This window comes from Antechinus flavipes, chromosome 5 (genome assembly GCF_016432865.1).
Source record: "Antechinus flavipes isolate AdamAnt ecotype Samford, QLD, Australia chromosome 5, AdamAnt_v2, whole genome shotgun sequence".
NCBI classification, from domain to species: Eukaryota; Metazoa; Chordata; class Mammalia; order Dasyuromorphia; family Dasyuridae; genus Antechinus; species Antechinus flavipes.
In genome coordinates this window covers 12,257,744-12,274,806 of record NC_067402.1, presented here as the reverse complement: position 1 = coordinate 12,274,806, position 17,063 = coordinate 12,257,744, and the positions used below count along the sequence as shown (strand labels likewise).

Genomic DNA, 17,063 nt, shown 5'->3' with positions numbered 1-17,063 from the left:
TGGACAGAAAAGTGAAGGACTCAACATGCAGCGTGAGACTACACTCCTGCTCATGGCAACTGTGGGAATCGCCTTTGTCGGACTGGGCATGTGTGTTACAATGGGCTTCTTTTTTTTCTTTTGCGAGTTGGGTGTGGAAAGGGAAGGAGAAAGAACAGAGGGATACAATGATTGATTTTTATTGATGAAATTGTAATTAAAATATTAAAAGGATATTAGCACAACATTTAAGCTGCCCATGATCCTTAACTCTTATTATCATACACTACTGATTTATCCAATCTTTTCTAGTCATATATGTTCTTGATTATCAATGATAAAAATGTTTTTAGTCACCAGTTTTGTAGCAGCTTAGTCATCACATGTGCATTTTTTATTGCCCTTTATAAGAACTACAACTTTGGTTTTTTTTTCCTAAGATTTCAATGTTTCAGGAAACTAAATGAAATCAAGAATTCTGGTGTCAAAAAAGTGGGTTCATTGAGGCAGAGAATGATATGGGGACCACTGGAAACATTGTATAACTTCCCAAACACAAACCTCTTCCATAACTGACAAAATTTCTTTCACCTGGAATCTTCTCTTTCTTTACTCCTTCCATTAACTGCCTCTTCCCGAGACCTGGCTCCCTACTGATGATGATCCTGCATCCTTGGTCACTTCTTTTCTGGTATTAATTGCATTTTCACCCAACTTAACCCCCTCCAACTCCCTAGTCATAGTGAGAAGTCAGCCGTACTCTGTAGACATTGCCAGTTAATGCAATGTCTACATTTCTTTCTACTACCTTTCTACTACCACCAGTTCTCTCTCAGGTCATCACCTCTGCGATGGCTATACTGCTCTCCCTTCACTATCTTGACCTCATGGTTAATCATTTCAACTCTACATTCAAATGCTTGCTCTGTCACTGGTCACATTCTGTCAAACCCCAACCTTGGATCACCCCCATTTTCACATAGCGCTGAAGGAAGCTGAAGAAATCCCAAACCATGATCACTGGATCCACTACAAATCTGTAACAATCTCAAGTGGACCCTCACTGCAGCAAAGAAATCATTTTGTGATTCCCTAACTGATGAACCATCCCATTCACCAAAGAAGTTGCCCTAAAACTTTTCTTCCAGTCTCCCAGGGTATCCTCTCTCTTTCTATTGAGAACCTTGCCTCAGAGTCTGCTGAAAAATTGAGGTCATTAACTTAGGTCTCTTCTCACCTCACCTCATATCACTCAGGTATCTTATTTCACTAGCTCTTCCTTCACCTGTCTCATATGAAGCAGTTGTCCTTTCCCTTTCCACGGCAAGCCTCTTTATCTATATATTTCATTCCATCACTTAGCTTCTTCTAAAGGGTTGACACACACATGTGCCCCCCCACTATCATTTTCACTCTTACTAATTTTTATTCTCTCCTGAGAAATTGGCTGTTTTTTGCCAGTATTTCCATTTTCTCCCATTTTAAACAATTTTTTTAAATTAGAGCTTTTTATTTTCAAAACATAGGCATAAAATAATTTTCAACATTCACCCTTGCAAAACTTTGTGTTCCAAATTTTTCCCTCCCTTTCTCCACACCTCCTCCCCAAGATAGCAAGTAATTCAATATATGTTAAACATGTACAATTAATTCTTCTATAGATATTTCCACAATTATCGTACTGCACAAGAAAAATTAGATCTAAAAGAAAAAAAATAAGAAAAAATGCAAGCAAATAACAAAAAGTGAAAATACACTGTTGTAATCCACATTCTGCCCCCACAGTCCCCTCTCTGGGTGCAGATGATGGCTCTCTTCATCACTAGTCTATTGGAACTGGCCTGAATCACCTCATTGTTGAAAGGAGCCAAATCCATCACAGTTATCACATAATCTTATTATTGTGTAGGATGTTCGCTTGGTTCTACTCCACTCAGTATCACTTCATGTAAGTCTCGCGGCCTCTCTGAAATCCTCCTGTTGACCATTTCTCATAGAACAATATTCTACAATATTCATATACTGTAACTTATTCAGCCATTCTCTAACTGATGGGCAGCCACTCAGTTTCCAGTTCCTCGCCACTCTGATTTCTTTGGGATACAGGCCCAGTAGAGACACTGCTGGACCGAATGGTATGTACAGTTTAATAGCCCTTTGGGCCTAGTTCTATATTGGTCTCCAGTTCACATCAGTTCACAACTCCTCCAATAATGTTATTAGTATCCCAGTTTTCCCACACCCCCTCCAGCATTCATCATCATCTTTTCCTGTCTTCTTAGCCAATGTGAGATGTGTGTCGTGGTATCTCAGAGTGGTCTTAATTTGCATTTCTCTGATCAATAGTGATTTAAAGCATTTTTTCCATATGACTAAAAATGGCTTTAATTTCTTTTTCTGAAAATTGTTCACATCCTTTGACTATTTATCAACTGGGGAATGACTTGCATTCTTATAAATTTGGATCAATTCTCTCTATATATTGTAGAAATGAGGCCTTTATCAGAACCCTTGGATGTAAAAAATTTTCCCAGTTTATTGCTTCCTGTTGGAATCCTTACAAGCTGTTAACTCATTAGAATTGATAGAGACAATAATTATCTAATTTAGCCTGGTTCAGTATGATTGATCTGATCCTACAAGGAGATGTTATGGGCCAGAACTTGAAACAAGATACTAAGTGTAAATGATAGAAACAATGCTTGTGTTCACACTTTTAGAGAGCTCATATAAGCAAGAAGCTCTTAGGGCCAGAGAACGCTCTGCGACAGACACAGAGCACTCTGGGAGAGCCAGAAGCCCTCTCTTGGAGGCAAGACAGATTCATTCACTTCATCTCACACCACTGTGGTGGTTGGGCTCCTGCACTTCCCCCACTGAGACCAAGGCTGGTCTGAAAGGCTCTCCAGAAAGCTGCCCAGCCCCAGGCAAGGAGACAAGACTCGGAAGGAGCACTCTGGGAGATTGAGAGCCAGAAGCTCTCTCTCGGAGGCAAGACAGATTCATTCCATTTTCCACCTTTGTGCTGGCTGGAAGCTGAAGGACAAACCTTTAGATTTGGAGATATCCAGAGGGAGCTCTTGGAACCAAGCAGAGAGACAGGCCTCTAAGAAAGCTACCCAGGCCCAAGGAAGGAGAAAATAAACATTTGCATTTTATCAGCTGGCTGCGTTTGGAGTGATTATTACTTTTAACTGAAACTAAGGCTGTCTCCAGAAAACCTCCCCGAGAAACCTGCTCCCAGAGAACCATTATATTAAAGAAGAGAACACCACAGCTTCCCTTCTAATCTGGTCTATTTTTGTTTCTACAAAAACTTTTTAACTTAATCAAAATTATCCATTTTGCATGCCATAACATATTCTAGTTCTTTTTTGGCCACAGATTCCTTCCTTCTCCACAGATCTGAGAGGTAGAGTCTCCTTTGTTCTTCTAATTTGCTTATAGGATCACCCTTTATGTCTAAATCATAAACCCATTTTGACCTTATCTTGGTATAGGATGTTTGGTGTGGGTCAATGCCTAGTTCTGCCATATTAACTTCCAATTTTTCCATCAATTTTTGACAAATAGTGAGTTCTTCTTCCAAAAGCTGAGTCTTTGGGTTTATCAAACATTAGATTACTATACTCATTGACTATTGTGTCTTGTGAACCAAACTTAATCTGCTGATTGACTACTCTTATTTCCTAGCCAGTACCAAATGGTTTTGATGACTATTACTTTATAATATAGTTTTAGGTCTGGCATAGCTAAGTTACCTTCATTTGCATTTTTTTCATTAATTCCCTTGAAATTCTTCACCTTTTGTTCTTCCAGATGAACTTTATTATTTTTTCTAGCTCTGATTATTGAGAAAAATTAAGCATTATCTTTCAGAGGAAAAGAGAGAAAATTCAATGAAATAGGAGATTTTCATTTATTTTTTAAGAAAAGACTAGAGCTGAACAAAAAATTTGCTCTTCAAATACAGAACTTAAGCATAAAAAGTAAAAAGGAAAGAAAAAAACTATTTTTTTAAATGTTGAAATATTTACACCCCTATATGGGAAGATACATTTAACTCTTGATAAATGTATCTTTCTTAGGTATATATTTAGAGATGTAGGTATAATTTGACTTCATTGTGATGATATAAAAAAGAAACTAGAGATGGAAAGGGACTGTACTGGAAAAAAAGGAAAGGGAAGGTAAAATGGGGTAGATTATATCACATGAAGAGGCAAAGAAGGCCTATTACAGTTAAAAGAAATAAGATGGGGGGAAATGAGCATTGCATGAACCTTAATCTCATTGGATTTGGCTCAAAGAGAGAGTATCAGACATATTTAGTTTGATAGAGAAACTTTTCTCACTCTACAGGGAAGTAAAAGGGGAAAGGAAAGAGGGGAGGCTAATAGAAGGGAGAACAAAAGTAGAAGGGAAAAGGGATTAAAAAGTGTGAAGAGCTGTAAAAGGGGAGAGATGGTTGAGGGAGGAAGAAAAATTTAGAATTCAAAAATTTTACAAAAATGAATATTAAAAATTATCTTTACATATAATGAAAAAATACAAAATACTATTAAGTACTAAAAAGGAATACATCTGATTGACTGACCCTTCGATACTATTTGCATTTTTCCACATGAAGTACTAAGGGAGTAGTCTGAATGTGCTGGTTCTGTTATCATTGCTCATGAAAACGGATGGACTTTTAGAAATGTCTAAAATGGTTTCATTTCATACACTATGGATATTCTTCCATTTTTATCAAATGCTCAGAGGATGGTAGTGCTTATCTAGAACCCAGGCAAATCTCTCAGCAGACTCACTTTCCCCTCAACTGCTTCTTATTGTTTAATGAGATAAAAACTTAAATCTATAATTTAAAGGGCCCTTAGAAATTAACTACTCCCACCGTCTCATTTCCCAGCATTCCTTTTGCACCTCCATTACATTTTGAAATACAATTTTGTGTTCACTGCTATGCTGCCCCGAGATATCTTATTCTGCAGAGTGGATAAACTAGTTTATATCGGCTGAGGCGAGTTCTAAGCTGTCTGAGCAAATCCAAACCACACCTGGGTTTTGTTTGGGATCAAGTTTTTGTTGTTCATTTCAGGTATGTTTGATTCTTTATGATGTCCTTTGGGATTTTCTTGGGAAAGATACTGAAGTGATTTTCTCTTTTTTTTCCTATAGCTCATTTTATACATGAGGAAACTGAGGTAGTTTAATTATACCAATTAAATTTTTCTAAGAAGAGCTTCTGCATTTAGTCCAGCTTCTATTTTCAGAAATAGAAAGCAGCTAGTTACAACAACAAGCCAGAGATGACCTGCTGGGATTGTTGTCTGATCAGTATTCTTCATTCTACCTTAAAATTGATTGTTTACTCCTTTTCTTTGACCTGTCCAGGACTTGAGGGCATGTGGTCAGCTGCTTCTGAGATAAGTGTAGTTGATAAACAGTTATTTCCCTGCCCATTAAGATAGAGTCAATCTTAGTTGTCCTGTATTTAATATATCATGTGCCTTCAGAGTCTCTTCCTGAAGGAAGATTTCCAGACACACCAGCATGAGAGTTCTAAGGAAGCTACAAGTTGCTGACATTTGTTTTAGATAATTTCTTGATCTCAAACTCTAATTGTCAACAAGATTTTCATTGTCCTCCCCTGTGCCCATTTTCTTACTGAAATCACCAAGTATCAACACCCTAATTTATTCTCGGGAACTTATCTACTTCAGAGAATATTTCCTTCCCAACCTCTACAACAGATTTCAATCCTTCAGCTGCATTTATTATTTTTCTGGTGCCATTGTAGCCTCTTAATATATCGAGAATTGCAAGGTGAAGGACAGAATTTCCCATGAAATTCTCTTGTTCCTTGTTGCCTGTAGGTGCATAAGGAAGCCAAGTTTATTCGCTCCATTTTTATGCCTCTTAATTCAAGCTGAGAACTTTCCTTCCACACTATCTGCCATTTGCCTAGGATTTCCTCTCCAGAGGAAATCTCCACGTGGGAATGACTTAGTTCCTCTAGTAGTACGACTAACTGGCCATTGGACAAACATATCACATTAAGAGTACCAACTGTTAGATTAATATTTATAGACTAACAACTGTGGAATCTTAACACCATCTGTCTCTTCTTCTGCCGCTCAACCATTATCATTCCAGAAACAGAAAGAGGTCACACAGTTCTGTGAAACAGTTTGGAGTTTTATCTGTTTTATAAGATTTAAAATGACTGGAATGGGGTGGGTATGATGGGATGGAATTATGTTAATCATACTTTGGTAGAGTTGTTCCAGGACAGCTGTGTCTGTGGCAGGAAAGCCTTGTTTGTGAATAGGTTGTCAAGAAAGGAACGCAGATGGAGGAAGTAAGGCCCTATGGAGCTGTAGGTAGCTGGAGAAGATGCCTGGGTATACAGAATAAGCACAAGACAATTTGGAGGGAAAGTCAGAGGAATCAGGAGAGGTATTATGTGGAAAATGGCACCTGAACTGGGTATGATAGTAACTCACTTGACTGGATGTTTCACTGGTTAAACTTTTGAGAATCCAGAGTGAGCTTCAGGTCCCAGAAGAAGCTTACAGTTGGACTATTATGGTCTGGAATAAAGTTTTTAAAAGCTCATCATGTTATGTAGATAAGCATATTGGAACCCCATGAAATAAGTGGATTTTTTTTTTCATTTTAAAACTCTCGTCTCATTCATTGTAAACAATTCAACAAATATTTATTAAGTACCTACCACGTACCAAACATCACACTAAGTGTTGGGGATCCCTACTGTGTGTGAGCCAATGTAGTAGGTGCTAGAATACAAAGGGGAAAAAATGAACTAGTCCCTGCCTTCTAGTAGCTGACTTTCTGCTGGGGGAAGTCTCTGACTATATGTGCAAAACAAGAATTAAGGTTTCTATTTACAGACTAGCAGGGGTCAGTGATTTGATTGAGATCATGCAATAGAAACACCAAAGTTAAATCTTTTGACAAGAAACTCTCCCCACCAAGCTAGACTATATTGATGAAGGAATGGTTACAGTGCTATATAAACAGAAGTTATTGTGGTTGCTTCCCAAATTCAATAAAGTGATCAGATTAACTTGCTCTTCACATTTTTAAACTTCACTAGAGAGTTGCCTGGAACAGCAAACCCCAATTTCTGAGCTTGTGATTTCCCTAGAGGAGCTAAAACTCTTTTAAGGAGAATCAGATCATTGTCAGCAAAAGTTAGCAAAACAAAATTACTTTTAATCCACATTTTTCAAGTACATTTTGCATACAAGAAGCAGAATAAAGAGCATCATCAAAGGAAAATATCACTAGAAAAGGGGGTGAGCTAGTCATGGAGAAAATGAGGGATTAACACAGATATTAACTGTCTACTGTGCTAGTGATTGGAATAACAGATGAACAACCCGAGTGCTAAATCATTATCCATGAGGTGTTAAAAATTGTAGGAAGATGTTCTCCAGAACCCTGGACAGCTCTTCTATGGAAGCTATGGGATGGATATAGAAAGTAGAAGTAACCAAGGAGTAAGGATGAGGGTGGAGGAACTCCTTGGGTATGTTTGTGGTATCACAAGAAAAACCAAGATGGAGACTTGTGTGAATTTGTGGAAGGATAAAGAGACAAGTGACATTCAGAATTTGCCTGTATAAATGGGATTGTAGTCAGTATATTGGTGGGAATAGCCACAACAGTAAGGTCATAGAGCCACTTGAAGATGACAGACAAAAATGGCACAGAATGAGAACTTAGATCTTCACTGTTGAGGAAAAAGCAACTAGCGGATCATAGCTCTACTGCCAGGGAACCAGAGTATGTTAGTGCTCAGAAAAGGGACAATGGAGATGGGAATCACAAAATCAAACAAGATTCCCAGCCACCACCCCACCAGGGGAGGCCATTGGTTTAGAGAGTCAGATTCATGCCAAGCTTGACAGACAAAGGCAAAAGATTCACTGGATTTTGCTTACTTGATCGTAGATGCACAGAAGGTTATCCAGCCTTGTTTTCCAGAAGTCTAGCTCAGTCTGAGGATCCGAATGAATGCCCTTCAACAAAGGCTGCCCCGAATTCTTCTGGAGGGCTTTTTGGATTTGATGTGACCAGATAATAACCACAGATTCAATGGCGTGGAGGATGGCCCTTTCATAGGAGTCTTGTCTACAAACACCAAAGTGATAAAGATTATACAGATCCACCACTCTAGACAGAGACAGAAATAGAAATCCAGCCTCCATTCCCTTCTCTTTTGTGTGACGTTCCTCAAATAGAAAATGTTTTTACCAAAGCCCTGGAAGCTTTGTAACTGAGGATGGCCTCTCATGGAGTTTTGTTCATATTACTTTCTCAATTTCAGAAAAAAAATCTCCACAGATCCTTTGCAAATTTTTTGATGGCAAAAAAGCATTGTTCTCCTAAAGACTGAGCTGGTCTTCAGCACTTATGGGAGAAAAAAGAAGCAAATCCAATGCAAATTTGCAAACAGTGCATACAGAGTTAGAGGGTACCTGAGGCACTAAGAGGGTGGACAGTTTGCCCAGGGACTTACAGAGGCAGGATTGGAACTCAGGTCTTCCTGTTTCCAAGCCCAATATGTGTTCTGTATAGCACTTTGCCCATATCTACATTATGCTGTGTCTATTTACATATACACATAATCTGTAGATACCTACCTATGTGTTCTGTGTTTATACATACAGATACTGCATCACACTGCTCAGTGAGGCTAAATAACTTATTTAAAGTCATACAGCTAGGAAGAGACAGAGGCAGGATTGGAACTCTGCTCCTCCTAATACAGCACATTCTCCTACTACAAAACCCTGACCTCTTTTTTGGGAACTGTTACAACAAGCACCGTCTACCTTCAAAAGGCTACTTTGGGAAAAAAAAAAGAGTCACATGCAATAGCCATAACCCAGGACCTCCTAACGTCTAATTTATGTGGGTTTTGGATACTCGGACTGGGATACAATGCATCTGGATACAATGGGGCCACGATCTGGAGTGCCCAGGGATACGTACTTGGTCTCTGAGCAATTCTGCTCTCCTTCAATGTTCCCTGCAATGGTGGGAATTGGAAGCAGAGTTCTTCCCGACATCACGCCCTTCAGAATGTGCATTTTGTTTTTCATGCTTTCCACGTGAGTTCCCAGGTCTTGGGAAACAACACAGGGCCACAGCATATGGTTCCTCTTGTTCAAGAGGATGGGAATGGCAACCTAGAGGAAACAAGGTTAGAAATGTCATGGAGTCCAACTCAGCTGGGGCCGAGTAAGCACACACTGTGTGCCCGACACCAGGGGCAAAGCAGCAACCAGATAATCCCATAGGAAAACGTCCATTAAAGGAGAACATCCAGACCACCATCTCTTCACTTCCTGTGGTGCCATCAGCACATCCTCATCATCCTGCAAGCTCAGTCTTGCTGTTTGTACAGCATCAGTGCCCTCTGCTCCTGAGATCCCTCTAAATGAAGAGCAAATTACCCCCACACACAACCCCCTGAAGGAGGGGGCCCAGGCTGGCCAGCTTCCATTGGCCAGCAGCCCTCCTTTGGATTTCTCCATCAATTCGACATCAATTTCCCCATTAGATTATAAGCTTCTTAAGAGGAGGGACTGTCTTCCTTTTTTCATATTCTTATTCCCACATTCTTATTCTTATTCCCCCATTATTATTATTTCATATTCATATTCTTATTGCCTTGTACATAGTAGGTATTTATTTACTGACTTGGGTTAGGGGTAAAAAGAATCTAAGTATCTAAGGACCCCAAGACAGGTAGTTTATCAGTCACATGTAAGTAAGCTCACTGTGATTCTACTACTCGACAGTCCTGTGGGTCTACATTAGTGACTCAGGTGTATGAGTAGGGTGGTTATCATGATCAAGATTCCCATCCTTTGAATCTCTGCCCTAATGAGGGAGCTTTTTTGGAAAATGTCTTTTTCATGTCTTTAAATAGCTGTGGAGTCAACACATATTGCTGAGTCAATGAGGTGAGACCAAGAATTAAGAACAGGAATTGTAAATCAGAAGAACTGGGAATCTAGAGGAAATAATGTCTACATCAATAAAATAGGGGGAAAAAGATCAATGAATTCAGCATATAATTAAACTAAAAAAAAGAACATATTAAAAATCTTTGATTGAGCACCAAATTGGAAAACCTGAAAATCAACCTAATGAGCTAATAAACACATTGGGGGCTTGTTTTGTAGGGAAAAAAAACACAATAATATAGCCATTGGTTAATTTGCTTTAAAAAAAGAAATAAGAAAACTAAAAATTCAGTATCAAAAATGAAAAGTGTGAATTCATTATCAATGAAAACAAAATTAAAGCAACCATTAGTAAATATTTGCCCAATTATGTGCCAGCAAATTAGAGTCTAAGCAAAATAAATGAAATAGAAGAGGAAACAGAATACTTAAATAACTGATTAATAGAAGAGGAAATAGAATACTTAAATAACTTCATCTTAGAAGAAGAATTAACCAAATTATCACTCCCTAAGAAAAGACATTGAAAAGCAAATTATATGAGACCATTTGAAGAAAAACAGTTCAAAAATGCCATATAAACTATTTGGATAAAATAGGTGAAGAAGGAATTCTACAAATGCTTTTTATGACACAAATATGGTGCTGATGCCTAAACCAGGAAGAGCTAAAACAGAAAAAGAAAAACTATAGATCATTTTTCCTAATGAATATTGAGGCAATTAAATATTACAAGTAAGGCTATCAGAGCAGTATTTCACAATGATCATACACTAACCTGGTGGGATTTATATTAGGAAAACAGGACTCGTTCAGTATCAGGAAAACTACCAGTGTAATTAATCAAATCAATAACAAAATGATTATCTCAATAGATACAGAAAAAGCTTTTGAAAAAGTACAGTATCCATTCCGGTTAACACTAGTGAGCATAGAAATAAAAAGAGATTTTCTTAAAATTATAAGCAGTATTTACCTAAAACTATCAGCAAGCATTATATGTAATAGGGACAAACCAGAAGCCTTCCCAATAAGATCAGGAATGAAGCAAGGATGTCCATTATCATCACTATTATTGAATATCGCATTAAAATGTTAGATATAGCAATAAGAAAAAAAATAGAAGAAATTAGAATATGTAATGAGGAAACACTATCATTCTACATAATGACAATTTTTTTAACTTATAGAATCCTCTAAAATGATTCGAAAAATTAGCAATTTTAGGAAAGTTGAAGGATATAAAATAAAACCACATAAATCATTAGGCATTTGTATATATTATCAACAAAGCCCACAGCAAGAAAATGAGAAATCCCACTAAAAATAAAAGTACCCAATATAAAATACTTTTGAGTCTATCTGCCAAGATAAACTCAAACTATATAAACACAATTATAAAACACTTTTTTACACAAATAAAGTCAGATCTAAACAATTGAAAAAAATTATCAATTGCTCATGGAAAGGCAGAACTAATATAATACAAATGACAATTCTGCCTGACTTAATTTATTCCTTCAGTGTCATACTTATCAAACTACCAAAAATATTTTATGAAGCTAGAAAAACAAAAAAAAAAATTCATCTCGAAGAACAAAACATCAAGAATATCAAGGGAACCAATGGAAAAAATACAAATGAAAGTAGTCTAAAAGTATTAGATCTCAAACTATATACAAAATGGCAATAACAAAAACTATCTGAAACTGGCTAAGATTTTGCCCAAACAAGATCAATGAAGCCAGAATTAGAAGGAAAGCAGAAAGCAAATGTCTCTGCTAAAGGTCTTATTTCTCAAATATATAGAGAATTGAGTCAAATTTATGAGAATACAAGTCATTTGCCAATTGATAAATGGTCAAAGGATGTGAACGAACAGTTCTCAGATGAAGAAATTAAAACTATCTGTCTAACAGCAAAATTGGATGAGGATGTAGACAAGAGATGAAAAAAGGAGACTAGAATTGAAGAAATCAATTGTTGTTTTTGTTAGAATACACACACACACACACCCCTACCACGTGTACACATGCCAACCATACCACTCTCCCACATATTGTGATATAGGAGCCACCTACCAGTGGCCCTAGACATCTAACTCACACCTGTGGAATGGATCTCTTCATGTGAGAGGATGATGATGATGATACAAGAAGACAGAGGCAGGTGCTGTTCTCTGACCTCTCTGACTGAGAGGCAGCTGAGTTATCTGACCTCCCTCCTCTTCCCTCTGCCTCCAATTTATTTCATTCCCAGTCCACAAGCAACACCTGTGTCAGCAAAGGCTGCCCTTGCAACTCCTTCAGATGCTATGATCCACAGCTGTGGAGGCTCTCAGAGAATTGACCTGCTCCTTCCCCTAGGCCTGGTCCTTAACATCACAAACACCCCAAACTCTCTTCCTCTGCCACATACACCACACATGTATAACTGGGATATTATTTCGTCATTTGAAACATTTTGGAGGAAGTGTCAGCATCCCAGGACCAAAGCTGTGCTTGAAGTAACAGGATGGGATCCACCATCTTGGCAGTGCTTACTCCCCATTTTCTTAAGCATTAGTCCCTTCTCATTCTCATTAACCTTTCTTGATCCTCAGTTTCTTCAATTGAAAAAATGAAGGGACCCTTGAATGTTGGACATTTCTTTCCCCTTCCTTGGCTCTTGTCTTCCTCAACTATCAAACAAGGGGATGATCTCTGAGATGCCTTCTGGGTATATCTATGAGCCTAAAATGACCCAGAGCTCCTTCATGATTCAAGCTCTAAGAGCCTGTACCCTCAATTTCTTCTATTTTCCTGGTCTCAGACACACAAAACAGCCTTTGTTCCAACAATTCAGGACTCCTCTGTCTTCTTCGGTCCATTTCTAGAATTTCAGTTTTTTTTTTACTTTCTTAAGCCTAGTAAAAAAAACCAGACATACCCAGAATCAAGCCCTGATTCATAGTCTTTGCCTATTTCCAGTGGCTCCAACACACTGCATGGAATAGAGGCAGGAAACCGGGCCATTGTCCCAGAGAACCAAAAGCTAGTGGGCACTTGCATGATTTACCCACAGCTACAACTGAGTTTAGCATCTAGGCTGTTTTTTATTTTGCCCAGAGCAGTGATTTCATGTGCATGGGGAGTTCTCCTTGAGAAATGCCCTTTATGGATGCAGAACTGAGCTGCAGGCCCTAGAGTGTTGGCTGGAGCACAGGGGTACTGGTACTGCCCAGGGTCACACAACCAGGATCAGAGCCCTCCTCAAGGCCTTTCTGATGCCAAGATTAGCTCTAACCCCCAAGTTTCACTGCCTTTCTAACAGTTAGATGGCAAGAATAATTAGTTAACAGAAGAAGCTATCAGGAAGTAAGCTTCCTTCCCTGGTGTCCATGGCTAGAGGGAGCTCTTCTGCAACCCAGCCTCCCAAATTGTCAATCAACAGTTCTTTACTGGGGGCCTACCAAGGGCCAGGCACTATTCTGGAAGTTGAGGAGGCAAAGACAGAAACTGCCATCCCTTTATCCACGATTTCTTCCTTCTAGAGCCTACTTCTGTGAGTTGCTCCTCCCACAGACAGAACTTGTGCCCAGGCCCCTCCCATCTCCCCCCATCCCAACTTATCTTCTAAAAATTGGTCCCGGGGGCTATTTTTGTGACCTTAACAAGTTCTCTCAACTTAGTCATTAGTAGCAAAATTACTAATTATGTTCAGCACCCACTAGAGTTCACCATGTAATGTGGAACACTGCTCCCAGCATAGTCACTAGCATTAGAAAGAACACATTAAAGCCTCCACAGCATCTCCAGGATCCCCAGTGAGCGGCCCCTCAGACGAGGTTTAGGCCTGCATCAGGAGCTATACACAAAGAAACACCAATCGGGCGCAGGTTCTGTCCTTGAGAAACTCACTCTCCCTTCTCTGCAGCAGGCAAGACATGAACCGTTTGTGCCCAAAGTGCCACTCACAAACAAGGCAGATGCCCAAAGGGGCACTTGGTAGCGTCTCTCTGGAAGGCACTTTCCCACCCACCACCTCAGAATCCCAGAGCCAGGAGGGAGCCGAAAGTCATGGATCTGGATCTTCCAGGATGGGCAGGATTCTTTCTGCGCCATCAGCTTTGTCCGTTGCTGGAGCACAAGCTCACGTGTTTTTCTTCCCAGGAAGCCCATGTTCCACGGAGTCAGCCGGCTCTTGTGGACAGGGAGCTTCACACAAGCCTAGATTTGCCCGTTAATAGAGCCAAGTAAACATAACCTTGCTACATGTCGATTCTTTTCAACCTCTGCAATGTCTGTTTGCGCTCTCTTGAAAATCTATCAGACCATTCTGACCAATCGGCTGAGGCGGGGGAAAGGGGAGAGTCTGGGGAGTCTGCTCGATCAGAGACATCAGTGCAGCCCCGGAGCAGTCCATGTGTCATGCTGCCTTCTTGCCGCATGACTAGCTTGACACAGTGACCCAAATGTCATCTCAACCTCAAATTCTGAGATGCTGCTATGGCTATAACAAGCATCAAATAAAAGCAAACCCTTAACAAGATACATAAGGAAAAGGTTCGAATTTATAAGAAAACGAGTCATTAGCCAAAAGATAAATGGCTAAAGTATACAAACATATAGCTTTCAAATGTTCCAGTTCTTTGCTATTATGAATAGAACTACAAATATTTTTGTCTGTATGTGCATTTTCTCCTTATTTGATCTCTAATCTTTGAGATCAGAGTATATGCAATTTAGTTGAGTTTGGAAGTCATAATTTCAAGTCGTTTTCCAGAAAGGAAACAATTTCACCAACAGTGAATTAAGGTCATTGTTACAATGGTCAATTGTCCATTGGACAATGGACAAAAGGTCAAATATTACAATCTACCTACAAATATCCAAAAAAAAGTTCCATATCTATTAATTAGAAACATGCAAATTGGGGGTTTTATCTTGTAGCTATCAGATTGGCAAAGATAACAAAGCAAGAAAAATTTTGGCGGGACTGGGAAAACAATTACCTTAATTCACTGTTGGTGAAATTTGATGGGACTGGAAAAACAATGACCTTAATTCACTGTTGGTGAAATTGTTTCCTTTCTGGAAAACGATTTGAAATTATGACTTCCAAACTCAACTAAATTGCATATACTCTGATCTCAAAGATTAGAGATCAAATAAAGAGAAAATGCACATACAGACAAAAATATTTGTAGTTCTATTCATAATAGCAAAGAACTAGAAACCCATCTTTGGACCCATCTATTGGAGAATGACTAAATAAATTACAATTCATGAATACAATGGAATATTATTGAAAAGAAAAATGAAATGGATAGTTTCAGAGAAACCTGAAAGCCCCCTCTTGATTGACACAGAGTAGAATGAGTAAAACTAGAACAATTAATAGAATATCAACACTCTAAGAAATAACAACTGCAAAGGATTCAAGGATTCTGAGAAACCTGAAAACTCCCTCTGAACTGATACAGAGTGGAATGAGCAAAAGCAGAATAATTAATACAATAGCAACACTCTAAGGAGTAACAACTGCAAAGGACTGGAGGATTCTGAGAAACATGAAAATTCCCTCTGAACTGATACAGAGTGGAATGAGCAAAAGCAGAATAATTAATACAACAGCAACACTCTAAGGAGTAACAACTGCAATGGATTCGAGGATTCTAAGAAACCTGAGAACTGAAAGTCCCCTCTGAATTTATACATAGTAGAATGAGCAAAACCAGAATAATTAATACAACAGCAACACTCTAAGGAAAAACAACTGCAAAGGACTGGAGGATTCTGAGAAACCTGAAAGCCCCCTCTGACCTGATACAGAGTAGAATGAGCAAAACCAGAATAGTTAATACAACAACAACACTCTAAGGAAAAACAACTGCAAAGCACTGGAGGATTTTGAGAAACATGAAAGTCCCCTCTGAACTTATACAGAGTAGAATGAGCAAAACCAGAATAATCAATACAATAGCAACATTCTAAGGAAAAACAACTGCAAAGGACTAGAAGATTCTGAGAACTGAAAGTCCCCTCTGAACTTATACAGAGTAGAATGAGCAAAACCAGAATAATTAATACAATAGCAACATTCTAAGGAATAATAACTGCCAAGGACTCAAGGATTCTTATCAATGAAATGATCAACCCAATTTCCAGAGGACAAATTTTTTGGCTAGAAATGAGAAGCCCAGAGTGTAGGAGATAGACACTTTTGGAGACAATGTAAAAATTAGTTTTATTTGGCAATACTTATTTGTTACAAAAGTTTTGTTTTTTTTTTTTACTTTTTCCTCCTTCTGTGGGGTTGGGAGTGAGAAGGCAAGAGGGAATAAGATGACTTTAAAAAAAAAGGATCAGTGAAGCATTTTTTTAAAAGTATAGAAGAGAAAGGTCAGAAGGAAAAACAGACAAGCAGACAGCTTTGAAATTTCCAGTGCGAACTTGCGACATACTTAGAAGAAAAGCCAGCTGTACATATCAGAGGTATGCAATCCCCTTTTTTCTCTTCTATGATATTTGGAACTGAACATTTTAGCTATTATTTTTTAAGTTGAACATACAAAAAGTGACATAAAAGAAAAACAAAATTGTTTTTCTTCTTTCTTTTTTTCATATGACTAAAAGAATTCCTGATCAAGGCCTGAATATTCCTCAAAATTCTGTGTTTCAAGGCTTCTAAGATTTTAGATGGGAGAATATTAAAAAGATATTTCCAAAGACCTACTTTTCTCCTTTGCAATTGTGCCTGCTTTGAATTCTGCTTTTGGAATTCCTGTTCTAACAAAGTCTGTACTAGAGAAAGAAAACAGGAAAATGAGGAGAAAATGGGAGAGGATAAGGGGGGAGGGGAAAACAGAGAAAGGAAAAAGGAGTGAAGGAAGAGAAGTAATTCCTCCTCCCCTCTCACTTCCAAATAGTCTTTTCAGAGACTTTACAGTCTGAAGGGATGTTAAGAGTCTATATCATAGCTCAGAAGCCAGAACTCCTTAATTTTACAATTGAGTAAACTGATACCTATGGAGGAGATGAGCCTTGACCAAGGCCACATATAACAAGTCTGGGCCTCCAAATCCAACATTATTTT

The 17,063-nt window shown here is 38.5% G+C and overlaps 1 protein-coding gene across 1 annotated transcript in view; it reads right to left on the bottom strand.

The window, feature by feature from the left end:
- Positions 1–17,063, bottom strand: part of DNAH11 (dynein axonemal heavy chain 11) — a 277,853-nt gene that overhangs the window by 255,978 nt on the left and 4,812 nt on the right. The window contains exons 3-4 of the mRNA XM_052001418.1: positions 9,007–9,203; positions 7,953–8,142 (exon numbers count right to left, since the gene is read on the bottom strand). Of these exons, the coding sequence (XP_051857378.1) occupies positions 7,953–8,142; positions 9,007–9,203 (387 nt within the window). The remainder of the gene's footprint in view (positions 1–7,952; positions 8,143–9,006; positions 9,204–17,063) is intronic.